This window comes from Ambystoma mexicanum, chromosome 7q (assembly GCF_040938575.1).
Source record: "Ambystoma mexicanum isolate Mex_15411 chromosome 7q, UKY_AmexF1_1, whole genome shotgun sequence".
Taxonomy (NCBI): Eukaryota; Metazoa; Chordata; class Amphibia; order Caudata; family Ambystomatidae; genus Ambystoma; species Ambystoma mexicanum.
Window position 1 is genome coordinate 751,223,363 of NC_090941.1, and position 18,498 is coordinate 751,241,860.

Below are 18,498 nucleotides of genomic sequence, written 5' to 3' on the forward strand. Positions count from 1 at the left end.
GGTTTCACTCTTCACCCAGGCAGGGACTATGATGAAGGTTTGATGTGTGAATGCAAGTCTTCAACTCGCCTGCTTCTGTATATCTTCTTTAAGTAGACTTTGTTTACTCGCCTGCCAAGTACTACTGTTGCTGAATTTTCCTTCATACACAGTCATCCACGTTTATCCTTCACCATGCACTGTGACTTATGAAGATAGATAACTGACTTGTGGATGAGAGTCCCAGGCTTGCCTGCTTTCTGCAAATCGTCTTTCTGGTAAATTTGGTTCACTCGCCTGCCGAGTAGTACCATATGCTACTTTATTTTGCAATATCTCTGTATGTGGGTCCTAAACCCAGTTCTCAGGGTATTCCTTGCCCCTCTCCCTCTCCCTCCACCTCTTCATATCCAAGAAGCTTTTCTGCCCACTCGTGTACCTTGTTACTACTTTGCAAGGGCTTCCACTCCGTTGGTTGCTCCGTCAGAACGCCAGGGACTATTGGATTGCGGCCGCACCATCCTGGCCACATGGCAAGTACTCTCCCCTCTGGGAGAAGAGACAACATCCTTGGATTCATCACAAGACCCATAAAGTGAGCAGGAGGGTGGGAGAAATTGGAGGAAAAGATGGGGAGAGATGTAAAACCCCAAGGAATATAGCCCTGTGCTTTCCTGACACTGTATTCTTAGGAGGGAGGGGAAAACGTAGAAGGTGTGCGAGAATATCTCCAGGGGATAGATATGGCATTACCTTATACCACGGGTAGGAACCAGCTGGACAGCGAGATAAAGCTGGAAGAGGTGCAATGTGCAATCAAGGGACTGACTTCCGGGAAAGCCCTGGGGGAAGACTGGTATACTGTACATTTGTACATGTTTTTTAATCAGATTCTGTCACCCTTCCTGGTAAAAGTATAGAATGATCTGGTGACCAGGGAACTACTTACCTCGTTTCTAAAGGCTTTGATTACACTAATACCCAAAGCTGGAAAAGACGCCACCAGCTGTGCGGCCTACAGGCCAGTCTTCCTGATCAACCTGGATGCCAAGATTTTTACAAAGATCTTGGCTACCAGGCTCGAGAACAATCTCCTCGCACTGGTCCAGTTGGACCAAGTGGGGTTAATCAACAATAGGCCAAGGGCAGATAACATGAGGAAGACGCAGAACTTACTGTCGTTGCCGGGGAAGCAACTGGATGCACTAGCATAACCGGGGGCCACTAGCACATGTTCTAGGTGGGGGCCCCACTTGGAGAAAAGAAAAAGAAAACAAATATTTGTTCATTTTCTTTTTAAATGTTTCTTTTTGAATTCTGTAAAAGAAATAATGTCTTTATGAATGCAGAGGGACTACAAAAAGAAACTTTCTTTTTGTAGTCCCGATGGCTCCTCCCACCCCACCCCACCCCATGACATGGAAGACCCCAGGCTGGAGGCCTCCATGTCATGCAGTGGGGGGAGACCTATGACTTCAAAAAGAATTATTTTTGAAGTCACTCTGCCTTCATAAAGAAATTATTTCCGTTACGGTTCGGTTCTTAATGGAAACAATTTCTTTATGAAGGCAGAGTGACTTCAAAAAGAAACCATATTTATTTGAAGTAATAGGGCTACCCTCAAGCCCATGATGTGTGTGAGTGTATTTTGAAAGGGTGTACACATAAATGTGTAGGTGGCTGCCTGTGTGAGTGTATGGTGAAAGGGTGCACACAAGTGTATGGGTGGCTGCCTGTGTGAGTGTATGGCGAAAGGGTGCACACTTAAATGTATCGGTGGGTGCCTAGGTGTATGTGCGCGCACCTCTGATGAAAGGGCGCACACTTAAATGTATGGATGGCTTGGTGTGCGCGTGTGTATATGGTGAATGCTGTGTGTGCTTGTGTTCCTACATTTCGTGGCGGCTAATCCTTCAAATGTTGCGAGAGGCGCCAACCTCACGGGCGGTAGCGGAGGGGCAAACTAATTTGTGTGGGGGCATCTAACTTCTTTACGCATTTTAATGAGACTGTTCTAGTGCAGCTTGAATGTTATAAGCATTTAACTCTCTGCTTAAAGACTTGAAAATGATGCATTCCTGTACTGGTAGCCAGTGTTGCTGGTGTCTAGTGTCTGAGATGTGTGCAGATCCGGGGATGTTGAGCGCGGCCCTGAGGGCATTGTTTTGTAGGACCTGCAGCTTCCTGATATTTTGGTTTAGTTGTGTCTGCATAGAGAGCGTTGCAGTAGTCCAGGCGCGTGAGGATGAGTGCTCTAGTCAGAGTGAGGCAATTGTTAAGGGAGAAGAATTTTCTGCAGGATCTAATGAGTTTACATGTGTATGCGTTTGCTGAGGTGGTGGTATTTATTTGTTTAATGTTGAGTGAGGAGTCTAGGTGGAATCCGAGCATTTTAACCTCGTTAGTGACTTTCATAGAGTATCCATCTATGATGAAGGAATTGAAGAGGTGATTAAGTTTGGCAATTTTGAGTTGGGATCCGATGATGAGCAGCTCCGTCTTATCGTTCAAGCAAAGACTGTGTTGCCATCCAGTCTTGGATGGCTCGGAAGATGGTGTTGATGGTGGCTGTGTCAATCTCGTCTGCTCCTGAGATGGCTATGAGGACCAGAGTGTCATCTGCGTAATTGGTGTAGATGACACCCAGGTCGTCCAGGAGGTCAAAGAGTGGCTTTGTGAAGATATTTTACAGAGTGGGGGGCCACACAGGATCCTTGTGGCACGCCACAAGTAACTGGGGTCGGGGGTGCCTTGGCTTTAGGGGAGGCAACTTTCATAGTTCTGTCACTGAGGAAGGATTTTATCCAGAGTGTGGCGTTGGTGGAGAAGTTAGCTGCTGATGAAAGGTGTGCACATAGAATATTGTGATCCACCAGATCGAAGGCAGCGGAGGGGTCTAGGAGAAGAAATGCTGCTAGTTTCCCATTGTCCCTTTACACCATGATAAGCATTTGTTCTGTCTGTGCTTGGTCTAAAATGACTGAACACTATTTCTATTACATTTTATTTATTTGGAGGTAATCTGGATTAACTGACGTTTATCCTACTTCAAAGTGTTCCTAATTGTTGGCAGATGACGGACATGAGGTGCAGAGAGGTAAAGTTTAGCCTAGGGTCGCCAGTGTGATTTAATGGAGGAGCTAGCATTGGGACCCAGGTAACATGGGATCACATTCACAAATGCAGTTACCATGCCACATTTCTTCCCAAGATCACATTTACTTACTGATGAAGAAGAAATTCATGGTACGTTCTCTTTCTAAAAGACCAGTTGGTTGAGACAGATTTCCTGATGTCATTTAATGTGCCAAATCCATACTTTGGTTTCATCATGATATAGTCAGCGGTTACCTAAAATAGTGAGTGGGGAGCCATTGGAGCACCTTTGGGCATATATGCTACTTTGTTTATATAAGTGATTTCAGTGTTTGTAATAGTGCTGGTGACGAGTACCAGGCTGTTTTTTCCAAATCTGAATACACCATGAAGATCATGACTATTGATCTTATACCAAAATTATGAGATGCAGATCTTTCAAATACGAAACCATTAACTTCACTTCAAATAGTAAACCGTTAAGACCCTTTTGCTCATTTGTACATCATGATTCTTGTTTTTTCATAAACTAAATGATTTCAGTTTTGTTGCCTCTGTTTATATGGCTACTGTTTCTACAGTGGCTAGCAAAATCAAAACTGATGGGGGATTCACAAACTTGATTTAGTTTTTGTATAGTAATTTTGGGGAAATTAAGCAGATATCTTTACAAAATGTTTCAAAAGCGTTTAAATGCGCAAGATATATCATGATCCGCAAGATATGTTGAAACTTGCTCTTTATGGACGATCTTCAAATTGATTGACATTTTATAGAGTTTGCCTACCCATCACCTTGTTTGTAACCAACGACCAATTGCAGTCAGAAAATGTTAAAGAATGTCTACAATAGAGTAGTTGTACATGCCCCTGTCCTACTGACATACATGTTTACATTAGGAGAGCAGGCTGACATCATTTGGCAACCCGACATAGTGACTTCACCTCCACAGTTGTCGTTTTTGCATAAACTCAATCTGCTAGACTAAGTGTGTTTAGACTCATGTGCAAAGTACTGACTTAATCAAATTCCTCAGCTAATCAAACCTTTTTGTTTTTTACAAACTCAAGTCTTAAACTCACTTGAGTCCATTGTGATTGAAGCCATGCAATTCCATTTATTAACCCGAGGTTTGGGAGACTATCGCCAAAATCACCGGTGCCCCACTTTTGCTCTTTGAAAGCAGCAACAATACATTGGGATCCTTTGAGTTAAATATATACCTGGTGCCTATGTCCCTCCAAAATCACTTCTGGAAAGATGTTAACTAATATCCACTGGTTGATCTTGCGCTGAAATTACATTTCAATTTTTTTTAAGCATCAAAGCTGATACGCAGAACAAAATACAGTGAACCCTCCTTGAAATCTAGCATGTTTTCCATAAACGCTTGCCAAATCCATGTTGGTTTTTTAATACTTTAACTATGTTTTCATCATAAGTCTTACTCTTTACAATTACAACTAGCTATGTATTATGACCTGCACGTTGTTCTGTATATTCTAACTTTAAATGCTTTTCCATTGCATTTCATTCATTTAAAGTCCAACTTAAACTTGTATGTTCTTTCCTACGAGCAGGAGATGGCCAGAAAGAAACTGCCTCATCTACAATCCATTTTGCGGCCAAGATATGCTCTTCAACAACTAAGCATTCAAATAAATGTGGGCAAGAGAAGGAGAACAAAACGCAAATGACAGTTGGCTTGCACTTGGAGAAAGAGGCAGAAAAGCCAAGTATTGGTTTATTGCAAGTTCACAATGGCAAACAAATCTGTGAAATACAAGCCAGCACATCGGAGCCAGATATAATGGAGTCTATCCAGCAGTACAATCCATTGGATAAAAACGGAAGTCCAAGCATGGTGTCGAACAGCAATCCCACCTCTCGCAAAGTGGTAACGGAAAGTGACACTACAATGGAAACTGAAAACGAGTTGTCCCCTAATGAACAACATCTTCCAGCACTGGGACACAAGGCTGTTGAACAGCATTCAGTAGTTACGTCAAATACTGAAATTGAACCTATTTCAAGTACCAAAGGCAGTGGAAAAAACATAGAATGTCAACCTGATCTATTAAATATTACACCACTATCTGAAGATGCATATACAAAACCGTTCATTGCTGTACCAGTGAAGCTTTTTAGGAGCAATGATCCGAAAGTAAGCATTACCACTAATCATTCATATGATTGCAGTAAGAGCCCGAAAGATTTAGATGCTATTCCCACAGCATCACCACAGACTGTACAGCAAAGTCCCGACCATCAAATTAATGCTGAAGACAGTTCTGCTGATTCTGTGGAATGCTCTTTGCTGAAAAAATCATCTTGTGAGCCTAGGCCAGAAGAAAAACAGCTTCAAATTGCTGAGTCAGAGACGCTTGATGCCCAGGAACCTGCTGAAAAAATACTCAATTCAGTAACCACATGCATTAATGCACCAACTGCAACATTGCTTAAGGAACCGGCACCTTCAACAGAGGCCGAAACAATTATAGAAAGTCTTTCCTGTGCCACATCCACGACAGAGAAGGTACCCTTGATAACATGTACTGAGAGTAGTACTCTGGCACCTGTACAAGCCAGACAAATTGTTACAGCTTCAGAGAATGTGTTCACTATCATAGACTCCAGCACTGTCCCCATAACTGGGAGCAATGTGCCTTCCAGCAGTGGCCAGCCTGATGGAGATCCTTCTGGCATAATGTCCTTAAACATCATAATCCGTGATGAATCCTCTCGTACATTGGACACTGAGCTGAATAATGCAGTTTCCAGCATTAGTGGTGAAAATATTCCAACTATAATCTTGTCTTCTCCAAGTAAAATACAAGTACAAAGTGTTGGTGTGTCCCAGAGTGCCTCTACTGAAGAAGCTGTAACATCTTCAGAAAGAATTTCAGATGTAGTATTCGTTGACCAGTGCCTTCCTGTGCATGGACTTAATGACCCAGCGTCTAGTACACTTAGTTTTAAGACTGAAGATGGCACAGTTTTTTCCGTTGCGCCTAATCTTTCCAAGGATGGCGGATTAATGCAGTTGATGCCTTCAACAAGTACATCATTTGGACAGTCAAGCAATGTTTACATCACCACTTGCATGACGGATAATGGTTCCTTCCGTAATACTGTTACGCCGTCCAAAATCACTCCTATAGCTGCCAAGACCCAATCACAAGTTCAAACCCCTCCTCGACCAAGAAACCTGTTTGCAGTTGGGCAGGCATTATCACCTAAGGTATCTCAAGGTAATTCAAAGTTTGTCTTTGATACTTTAAATGGTTAAACTGAAGCCATTTTTTACATGAATTTACCCTGCATCCCTCATGATTTTCAGGTTGTGCATAGACATGATCATTTACTTTGGTCTTTATCATTCAATCTTTTGCCCAATTCACCAAGGTTGCTGAAAATGGGAGAACGTGGTTATGTTCACCCCTGCAGGGGTGAGGCATACGATGGGCATTTTCCTCAATGAGGACTTGTGAACTGGTTTCGAGGTCTTTGCAGGGGTTCAATGGACAATGAGAGATGTCGAGCAGAGGCCAGTTATGAACCTTTCCAGATCATATAACAGCACATTGATCTATCATTATAGCAATGGTTGCTTGATTAAGGCTGAAAGCAAGGCATAGAATAAGCGGTATTGCATCGCAATATGTGATGCAATACCAATCAATAGTGTGTCATTTGGTTGGGTGTCGCATTTGCTGCGACATGTACTTGAAGCTGGCATCTGCTCTGCTTAATGGTGCCCAGCTGTGAGTTGAGTGAGCAGAAGCGAGCCTTGGACATGCTGGACGGGCTCTGGAACAAATGTTAACATTGTTGCACTTATGTCTGGGCCCTGCCTGCGCGTGCCACCAGCAAAGGGAGAGATGAGGTGGTCAGAAATGTACAGGCACTCTGTGCTTGGCTGCTGTCTTAATCCCGAGCGTCAAACTCGAGGTCGCAAGGTGAGTCGTGTCTGTATCAGAACAGCCTTTAGCAAGCCTCGGCACTTCACTCATTTGGGTTTGCTGCCCCGGATGACCCAGTGCCTACCTGCCCTCCACCACAGTCTCCCAGCATGATTCAGCCCAGCGATTCCTCTATCCCCTCCCCCTCCAACCCTCTACTTCTCCCAAGACTACACTAGCACTATGAGGAGACATGCAAAAAACACAGAAGCCAGATTCCTCCGTCTTCCCCAAGCATCAGCTAATGTTTTATCTTCGGAACAGATGAGGAGAAAATCTCCCCCTCGCTCACCCATCTGTGTCCCGGGCAGTGAAGGGTATGCATGGGAAGTGCTAGCATTGATGAAAAGGCTATCATCGATCAGGCAATGACAGACCAGCCCCAAAATCTATGACAGCGATCTCCAAACCTTCTCCAGTTCCCTTTATCCCTCACCTACCTGAACCTTTTGTAAGGTCCAAGTGCAGTCTGGTAGCAGAAAACGGCAGATATATAAATGAGTATATATATATATATATATATATATATATATATGGCTGCGCACAGAGTGAGCTGTTGAGCGGACTGTGGTTAAATGGGGTGAGCGGCCATGATGAGGTGCGCGAGGCCGGGGTGCCCGTGGGGGTGCCTGACCCAAATGAAGGGCGCTAAGTCCTCAAGGTAGAAATCGGAATACTAGTAAGACTAAACTCTCAGCCAAAGAGGGGCATACTAGTGTGTACACTACCGCTGGCGGGGATGCGTGGCTCAGGTGGGTGATCCATGTCTAGGCAGGTGGGCGGAGGGCGCCTCACTGTGAGGCTGGGAAGCTGATTGGTCAGGGGGTGGTGGTGATGGAGTCGGGAGCTACTAAAGAGGGGATCCCAACATGTTTGGGTGATACATATCACGATACATATTTGCAGGAAATGCCTCATTTATGTTCATCATTGACACAGAAGAAGGCACATATAACCCCAGTGGGGTGGCATTTACAGAGTCCAGCAGTGCCACATGAAGTCAAATAGGAGTGCAGGCATTGTCTCAATTACAGGAAGTGTTTCCACTCTACACAGATGTTTAAACCTGACCTGACAGAATTTAATTTGTGAACCCATTTCTGTTCTAAACGGGTCAAGATTCTGTCGACATCTCCCCCTCTGATGGTGGCAGAAACTTTCTGAATTACCACCCATTTAACGTCCATGTTGGTGTGGTTTTACTTGACAAAATGATCTACCAGTGGTTAATCAGGTACTTTGTTTTTTATGTACGAGCGGTGCTCGCATATCCTGGTCTTCACTGGTCTTATGGTTTTGCCCACATATGAGTCCACATGGGCAAGTTATAGCATATATGACCTGCTTTGTGTTGCAATTGGATATGGGAGAGTTGTTTTCAAGTGTATCTAAAAACACGTAAACTGCAGTTTTATTAAAAATCTAACTGCAGTACGCAGAACTGTCCTGATATATTTTTGTCAGAAGTCATTCAGTTACTTGTACACACTTACCAAGGTGTAACCCCCATAGGTGTGTGTTCACCCTTCGTTAATCAGCCAGGTATTCTATGACCTTGCTCAATTTTGCTCTTTAATACGTGACTACCCACCTGGGTAGAGCAAGGCATCAACCAGGTGCCCTTTTTGATAAACAAGTTTTGCTGTTAATACACTGCCTTCCTTACACAGGTAAGCGCTGCACAAGCAGCTTTGATGAATCTGATGGAGTCCTCGCTAATTTCCCGGTGGTGACCTCCTCGCATGTGGTCAGGGGACAGCAGCCGCTACCTGATCCTGATCCTGACCCTGCAGGCGGCTATATAATGGAGGATCACATGGGAGGAGATGACATCGTAGAGATGTCATATCTTCATCGGTTCAGGCTTGGTGTACCACATTTTCCCTTGAAAACAACTCTCCCATATCCAAAACCTTCATGGACTATTGTTATACATCTACTCCTTCTCCTATGAAGAATAGCGAACACCTTTTCACTAAGCCTATAGACCATCCATCCAACTTTGGGCTGCCTTGTAAAACCTCTGAAACCACCTTTTCCAGTTCCACCTATCAAGCATCCAGAACTGACTTGCCACTGAAACCCTATGAAAATGTTTATCGAAGATCTCTGAGTAAATTGTCAATAATAGGCTTCCTTTCCCAGGATTCTCAAAATACTGGGATGAGGAAGAGGGATCGAGCAATGCAGAGCAAAGGAGGCCACAATCCCAGCAAGCACTCTAGTTGTTGCTCACAAACACCTGTGCCTGCGAAATGTAAGCAGCAGAAGCAGAGTCAAGCTCTGCTGCTGCAGCTATGGACGGGAGAGAGTTGCACCTCTCTGAGGAACGAGAGACAAAGGCTGGGACCGGCGTGGTGGAGCCAGGGGGCTCACCGACAAAGAACATCAGGAGCTGGTGAGAGGCTCCTTGGTGTTTACAGGTGACAGAAGGGAGCGCTACACTTACCAGAACCAAGAAGGAAGCAGCTGTGTCAAGTGGAACCCGCAAGAGAATGGAGAAGGAAGTGAGGCGGACGTGAAGATGCAGGTGGAAAACCTTCACCGCCGATTGCAAGAAAATTCAGGAACACCAACCGGAGCCAGTGAGTCCACCTAGAGGTACCGGGGACACCGGGGCATATCAGCAAAGGCAAATAATTGTGAACAGCCTAACCGCGGGAGAACAAACAAGCAGACCTATTGTTAAAGGGAAAATTAAACTATAAGCAAGCACTTTACAAATATGTGAATGTATACAATCCAAGTACATACAATTTAGAATTGTGGTTCACTTTTTTCAGTTTCTCCTTATTCCATACCATAGCTTAAAAAATGACAAATCATTAGTTTGCTTCCCGGGTGAAGTTAGATTTGTCGCTGCAGCACTATGTGCATTCAGCTCCTCATTGTCTGTGATTGCGCCTTACTGAGAGGTGCTCATTTTTATTTTGTTGCTTGGAAAGGGTTGTAAATAGATCTGCTTACTGTGCGTGTTCCATTGAAAAAGAATTGCTAATCACTTAAGTTGGATTGCTAATCAAAAAAAAAATATTTTGCAATTTTAGCTAATCAGTATTCCAAACCCAATTGTTGCCTTGAACTATATCAAGGAGGACCCTGAATTATTTTGATAGAATAGCAGATTGACTCCGGGATTAGAAAAGGACACAAAGCTTCTAATGACATATATTGTGCAAAGTATGCAGTCTGAAATGTACAGCTCTTATTATAAATTCTGCTAAATTATATAAAAATGTATTCACAAAAATACTCTTCTGTCCCTAATAGTTTATGCACTATCCTAAGAAAAGAAATATAAGGGTGCTCGTCGGGATGCCCAGAAACATAACATTTGTCCGTCACCCAGAACCTAACTCGCCCAAACTCCTATCCCTACCACTAAAACAGTAAAGAAAGAACACAAACAACATCAAGCAATGGCTTCCTGCCCCAAAGATTAAGTGGTGGTTGGCGTCTGACCCCCCACACCTCTGTTCTCTTTGGCCTCAAAAAGGGCTTCCTGACCACAATATCCAGTTCACACAATTGTCTTTCACCTCCCCCGTGTTGGGTAAATAGTTATTGTTTGTTTTTTCTGTGTTACGCTCACCTGGTTCCCACAGGGGCGTCGATCGGACCCGGACAGCTGCGGTCTCCACCAACGTGATGCGTAGAGCAGAGAAGACTGACTGGACTGGCCCGCCTAATCTTGTCTGCTGGACTCGTAGAAGTATTCTCCTGCAAGTGAAGAAAGGGATTTAGCCACCCGTGGACTTTAGTGATGCCCCCCAACTGTTCTCGTTCTCCCCACTAATCACCTCCGATATCCCCTCTTGGTAACCTCACCTTATGTTTTTAAATGATGAGCTCTCCATCCTGCATGGCAGGCAGGGGCGCGTAGATACCAGTTACTTCACTGGTTTGAAGGTACTGGAGGAGTTCCGGAGGAATATTGACTCCAGTGTCTATAAAGTTCAAAGAGTTCAATATGTCTGATGTTTATTCTTGTTCCATTCCCTCATTAGGTTGCAGCTGGGTCCAAAAGAATATTGCCTGGAGGCAGCTGATGGCGTTCAGGTAAGAGTCTGTATTTCCCAACACTGTCCGGTAAAAGTTGCATGAGTTTAACTTGCTTTTTTCTCTCCCTTTATAGGTGCGGCATAGGAAGATGTGGCGAATTTAAAGGATAGTACCTCTGGTGGTAAAGCAGATAAGCCTATGGTGGCAAGAGATTGTCTTTGTTGGTTTTCTCGGCTCACCTTGTTATTCCTTTTGTTTTCCCCCCAGGGGCTGGGTTTCGACGAAGAAAATTATGGAGGCAGCGCTGAGTCGAAAGATGCGGTGGACTGGGGAGTATAACGTGGCGTTGCTGCTGGCGAAGCGACGCGTGCTGAAATAATGTCCTTTCCAGGCTCGGAGCTGTGTTGGGTCTGGAATCAGGTAAGGAATCAAATAATGTCCGTGATCTAACCTCTTATCCTTTCTTTTCCTTTTGTCTAGGAGCTCCGGATTCGAGGCGGGCGTGGCAGAAGACTGGATGTTGACTTGCAGACACAGTGAGCGTTACGCTGCTGGATGCAGAATAATACGAAGCATGGGCTGCTGTTCGGGCGTGGTTTAAATAGCCTGCAAAGTAGTCCCAGGTAAGAAGTTCCCCAGAACCACACCCGAGTGAAAAATAGTCCATATAATAAAATAGTCCCATCCAGGCCTCATGTTGGCTTGGACTCATTTGCAACATGGTCTACATAAGGTAAGTAAAGTCTATGAGCCTGGCGCCTATGGTGCCAGGACTGAATCCAAACAGCCCCCAGCTGGGGCTGTTGGGGTTTTAATAAGTATCTGGATGCCTGCTCCCGGGGCTGATGGACTCAATCCGGATGCCCGGGGGTAGGCATCATGACATTCCCCCTCACTCTGGTTTTCCTGTCTTTACTTCTGTTGTATACCTTGTAATAGTTCCAGGTGTTTGATACTAATTCCCAGGCATCACTGCTGTATATATTTGGCAAATTCTCAGTTTGGTTTTCACCCTTTCCTGGGGTCGCCTTTGTCTCATTCCCATCTCTGGTCTGTTTTTCACAATGCTTCAGGATCCTTTCGTTTTCATCCCTTCTTGAGGTCGTCGCTGCCTCACCCCCTGTTGGGGTTTATTTTCTCACCCCTGTTAGGGAGATTTATCATTTGTATGCATCATCCCATCTCTTAGTGAGACCCCCAGCACTTTGTGCTGGACTTCTGGGCCTTTTTCTTTAATCCTGAATGAGTGGACCCTTTTTCCTCTCATTCATTCTTATGGGCTCTGTCTTTTGGAACCCTTTCCTTGGTATTTTACTGTCCTATGGAGTCTACTTTCCTCCATATTTCTTTTAAAGGCATATGTATTTTTTACTATTGCAGCACACCGCTCCATATGGACAGTGTTGCTGGGAACCCTTCGGGTCCTCCTTTGAGATTATTTTCTATATCCTAGAGTAACTACACTTCTCTACTGCAGGCTATATCCATAGCCCCGGTTAGGCACAATAGGGTCACCCAAGTACTTTCTTTTTTCGCCATTACTAGTGTGGTTGTTCTTTGTCAGCCCTTCTACTGTCCTGGGAGGGGGAGGCCTGTGTGTTTTTTGCCTTTGGCGGGAACCCTTGCCCCCCCCCTGCCTAGGCTCCAGTGAGTCTGGGCAGGCAGGAAGTGGGGAAGGAGTTTTCACTTCCCTGCCCTTTGTCTGCCTGAGTGCCTGAATGGAACTGGCTCCCTCTCACGTTCTTGCTGTCCTTATTGGACAACCACCCACCCCTTTCTGTAAATTGCTTAGAGAGATTGCAGAGGAGTGTGTGCTGGAACTGTATAAGAGGTGAAAGGCAAGTCGACCACTGGAAACTGAACTAAGCCAAGAAGACGAAGACCAGAGACGCCGGCATACCCTTTGCAACGCAATGAAGCGACCACTGCTGTCCTGACCCTGTTTTCTGTACGACAGAGGAACTCCGAAGAGGACGACTCCTTCCCTTTGACTGGTGGGAACAACGAGTCCCAAGACTAACTTTGATTTGAGCCATCTCCCAAGGTCCTGTGAGTTTCCAGAGCTGCAAAACCCCAATACCAGGAGACATGCTGCCCATTGCGAGTGAATCATCTTGGAAAGGCAGAATCCGTCCAAGTTTTTGTTGAGCCCTCGAGGGCACTCCAGAGATCAGATCCAACTCGCCCAGACCCTCTAAGCGGAGTGTGGGACTGTGAGAAGCAAAGAAGATTGACCGGTCGATTTGCATACTTTGTTGGTGCTGCCGAAAAGGCACCAACACCACAAAGTGACCAGAGAAGTTGCTGAAAGCTGTGCCAGAGATGCTCCCTCAAGACTGCTGCTGAGAGATCCCATCAATTGTCCAACCCTTCGTCATCAGACCAAGGAATCCAGAGGTCTGGTCCAGCGCAGCGAGTTGCATCCAGTCGCAATCTTTTCTTCTAACCTAAGGTACTGTGGGGTGAAAGGTATTGCTTACCTTAATCTGTGAAGTTGCTCCAGAGCATTTGAGTGCACATAGGTGTCCAGGGTACCCCTTTTGCCTCTGACTCAGGCCACTGCTTGTGTCCCTTTAGCAAGCCCTTTTACAGGGTCTCCAACGTTGATTGTGTCCTCTTGCATCTTAGAGACTAGAGACTGTAAAGTATCCACAGGAACTTTCGTATTCTGCTGCTTGTCCAGCCCTCTCCGAACTGCCTTTAGCTATTGTTGCGCTTTGGACCTTTAAAGACTTTTTGTGCGAAAGAACTGCCTCTAAAACCTTAAGGACTGCCAGTGTTGCACTAACCAACAATTTTCCTTCCCAAAAATCACTATTTTATATGTATATGCAGAGTAAATGTCTTTACCGTATTTCTGCAAGATTTGCGGATGAGCGTTATTACCGATAATAGGATAGAAGCAGCCCTCCAGATAAGGTGCGTATCGGCCTTTTTACGCACAGAAATCTTGTCAATACATCCCTTTTAATTCTTCCCTGCGTACCACTTACACAGGCTATTTATGGCAGCAGACCCATAAATTATGGAGCTCAATAGTGACAGCCTGGCCAACAGCAGCTTGCAAATCCACTCTAAACTTTAGTAATCGGCAAAGTTTTTTGACAGAAGCAACTGGGATGAGTCCTGCTCTGTTTAATTTTTTTAACACTCTCCTCTGTTAATGATTCTATCAAGATGATACTTTCTGAGTAATCTAAAGGGAATTTGTGTTTTGTTCACTTTGTTCAACTGCCTGCATTTTGTAGGTTACTATGTTATTCAAGCATCTTGAATCATGGACGTGCTTTTCACTTTGCTTTAGGACACAGGTAGTATTGTGTAAAGGAAAAATTGTCTCAAACAAGGGCTGCATTTCTGCTTAATTGGCTTTAATAGAGGCAGCGCAGTTGCAGTAGCATGGGAATTTCATACTTTGTTTTCTTCATCACAGAAGCACACCAATTTCATAGCTTGGCATGTGGTCTGAACTTTAACTCCCTTTCTGACCACCCATCACAAGCAGATATAATGGATACAGGTAGAAGCAGTGCTGTATATATTTTCAGTGGCACGTTTTGTACCTGTACCTTTCAACAGGACTGATATATATTCAGGCAAAGTAGCCTAATGTATCAACCGAGCTGCTGTATCGTACGCATGTCATTGCACAATGCCAAATATTCACGACAGGGCTGATTGCATCATGCCCACATTATTTAGCAGGATTGCTATGTTTTGGGACAGTACCTGAATTTCTTAACAGAGCTGCTGTTGAGAAAGCACGAACATGTGTTGGCATTTTCTGCAGCCAGCTAAAGTACAGAGCAAGAATAGTGTCTGCGCTCCTCCCACCAACCTCTGACAGTGTGAGAAGATGTCATTGCTGTAATATACTTCAATCCCTTCTACTCTGTCTTGCGCTTTTCAAAACTTCTGCTTCTCCCATGTCCGATTACGGAGTCCCACTGCCAAAAATCTGGAACATTTCAAAGCCTCATTATGAATCGCCTGACTAATGTAGGATAGTCCAAACAGGCTTAGAGCTTTTGACTAGCCATTTATGTCAGGCAAGCCTCACATGGAACTGCCAGTGCCCTAACCCTATGTGCCTTTCAGTGTCAACAGCCTTTTGGGAAAGGCAGCTCAGTAGGTCAATAACCCTGCTGCAGAGAATATTGTATAACCTCTTAGTTCAAATCCTGTTAATAGGTGAGTTAATGAGTCTGCATCAGAGATATGCATTTAAAATGCAGTTAACATTCAATTGTAACACAGTTGACTTAACATTCGACTTATCAAATGGACTAATACATGTTCAGTGATTCAGAGAACACACATTTCATCCGGGATGATGTACTTGTAATGGCTCAAAACACACACCTCATCTGAGCTGCTATACCTGTGATGGCTCAGAACACAACTCTTCAGGGCTGCTGTGCTTATAATGGCTCACAACTTACATCTGATGAGGACTGCTATACTTGTAATGGCTCACTATACACACAATCCATTGAGGCTGCTATACCTGTAATGGCTCAGAACACCCATCTCATATGGGCTCTTGTACTTGGTAATGGCATACAGTGTTGGTAAAGTATCTGCATTCAGGCAAGGGCTGCATATGATCAGACAAACCTCTAACTCTACAATTCCCCGCCTAATTGCCAAAAGAAGCTTTTCACGCATCTAAAGAGGAGCACTCAATGGTAAAGCTGCACTAGCTTTTTAAATAGAAAAGGCATTTTAAGCTTTTTGGATATTTATTGCTGCTATGTTAAAAGACAAACAGATAAACAGGAGAGGAAGAGCAACTCTGAACCTAAGCAATACAGAAGTTCAAAGGTGTGGCGAGGAGGGGGGCCAAGGGACAGAGAACATACTCGATAATCCAAAACAGGAATTCGAGCAACAGGAAGAGAGAGCAATGAGCTGCATGATAGGGCAACAAAGAAAATGAGGAGGGAAACTGAGTTAATAGGACAAACACACAAGAGACATTTGAAGACAGTAAAATAAAACACAGATCAACAGGAGGTGGGGAGAGATGGGAATAGAAAAGCAAGACTAGAGAATGGCAGGCCAATAACATAAGAGACAGTGCAAGAAAGATAATCAAAAGGAGTAGCAAACACAACTCAGAAAATGGAAAAACAGATATAGCCAGAGTAATGACATGAGAGTGGAAGAGGAGTTATATCAACCGATACAGCGAGATATAGGAGGGAAAAAGCAACAATAGAATGTAGAGATGTGAGAGGCAGAGTGACCGAGAAATAGACCGCAAAAATGTGGTATCGCAACACTTAAGGGTGAGATTCAGAGCGTCCGAGTGAGAGACAGAGGAAAAAAAATAGCAAAGGGAAGGAGAGATGAAGCAAAAACATGGAGTGGCTGTCCAGCAGGCAGTGCTAGGCAGCAACAGTAGGCCAGAGAGGCAGAGAAGTGATGCTGGTAGAGCGAGGGACTTGATTTATGAATCTCCCGATGTAACTAGCTGGCATCTGTAGTAACTCTTAACAGAGTTTCTGCCCAAGTATCATGAAGATGAAGCTGGGTAGTATGCATCTACAAGGTTCTTGTGTCCGTACCATTTTTTCCACAGGTGCAATACATTATTTAGAACCACTTTAAAATACAGCTGTTTTGTCACTTATGTTTTTGAAAAGTTTTAATTTTACGCACAAATTGGATAGTTTTCGACACTTTTTACTCCTGTGTGAAGGACGAAAATATTTTTTTCTCTCTTGAAATTGGATTTACACTCTAATTCAAAGAATTGGGAGTAAAATACTCACTCCAAAATCTGGAGCACTCGATAGAACTGTCATTACTGTTAAAAGCTGTAACATATGTAACCATGAGCAACTACAAACTAAGGAGTGGCCTTTGAAAAGTTTTCTAAAGTATTCATAAGTGTTTTGGTTTATTGTGCTAAGTACTTTGAAGTGATTCATGTGTAAATATAATAAATCTATATTTTAATATACATTTGTTTTTCTTTGATGTGCATTACTAACTAGGTTCAGCAAAACCTACCAACAGCTCACATCTTCCTCTTATGATAAGTCTGACTGCTCTGCCACTCTGCCAAGGTACCAGCAGTAGTACAGACTGATACTAAGAGTTGGGGATCTACAAACCACTGGTATAGCTTACTAAAGTCTTATCCTCAAGTGGGACTTTAGCAAAACTCCCCTAACACCCACTGTTCGAGCTTATGGTTGTACGTCTCACCCCCTCTCGGGGTCAGTTTCTCGCCCCACTTCAGATTTCTTTTGCTTTCACCACATCTGGGGATTGTCGGCCCCACCCCCTCCCGGATTCTGCTTCACTCGTACCGCCTGACTAACCTGAGCGAGCGTGAACCTTTTGCTGGCTCTCAGTGCTCCTCCGGTCAGGTATGCAAGGGAGGCGGTTGGTTTTATTTTTGTTGTCTTTTGGTGGCTTTTGTGGGAGCTGCTACTCCCTCCTCGTCTGTAGCTAGCTGCTTCCCAGTGGCGCCTGCTCCAGAGACTTGGGCGTTTCCTGCTGGGCTGCCGGCGCAAGGCTTGCTTCCTCCTTGCTGTGGCTTGTCGGCAAAAGCTCCTGTGAGGCTTGACTGCAGGCCCAAACACCACGTTTAGTGCATTCTCTCGTATTGACGGGCCACACCTCCAAAGAAGGCTCTTCTGTGTGGCTCTGTGGGCCTCTCTGTCCTCACAAAAACATGGAAGGGCTCTTCCTACTTAATGTAACATGGGGAGGGCTTAAGTCAGGTTATCTGCGTTTACTTGCTTATGCTGCCTCCAGATGGTAAAAAAACACACCACCCTTAGATGCATGTCTTGAAAACATGTATTAGTCAATCCCCAGGTAACAAAACATTTTTTTTTTAAACAAGAGAGTATATTACATATGTCTGTCCTCCTAAGTAGTGGGGTGGGGTTACCCCCAGTGGGATCCCACTTGCCATGTCTCCTAGCAGGCGTTGAGCTTAGCAAGCTCCCCTGCCTAGTCCCAATGGGGGTGGCTCCCCCTTGGGCAGAGGGATGAATTTCCTGGATTTGCCACACTTCGAAAAATCCATTAAGGTCTTTCAAAAGTAGAAAATAAATGAGTTTCAGTGGGGAAAGGCACAGGAAAGCACCTGAAAGATGTAGAGATGTCAGAGCAAACCATCCCAATAGACTAAAATAGGCCAATTGAAATGTATAAACATTATACTAATATGTTTGTAAACAGAGGGAGAGAAATACGTACAAGAACATTTTGAAATGGTAACAATCTGTGACCATTAAATTCCACTACACTACAGTTGCACAGGTGTTAACATTGCATTTATTTTGCAAGATGTTCCGTAAAGTGGAAACTGAATCTGAAACTAGGACTACCAGAATAAGCTAGGGTGTTAAGTTACGGAGAACCCACTCTAGGATCCTAAAGGAAATAGAGCTTTTATCAGTGCCATGTGTCACCTGATTAATAACTGCCTACACAT

The 18,498-nt window shown here is 44.3% G+C and overlaps 1 protein-coding gene across 2 annotated transcripts in view; it reads left to right on the plus strand.

The window, feature by feature from the left end:
• The window catches only part of NPAT (nuclear protein, coactivator of histone transcription), a 1,036,854-nt gene that overhangs the window by 735,356 nt on the left and 283,000 nt on the right, over positions 1-18,498 (plus strand). For both annotated transcript variants that reach the window (XM_069640444.1, XM_069640445.1), the window contains exon 14: positions 4,656-6,326. In XM_069640444.1, the coding sequence (XP_069496545.1) occupies positions 4,656-6,326 (1,671 nt within the window). The remainder of the gene's footprint in view (positions 1-4,655; positions 6,327-18,498) is intronic.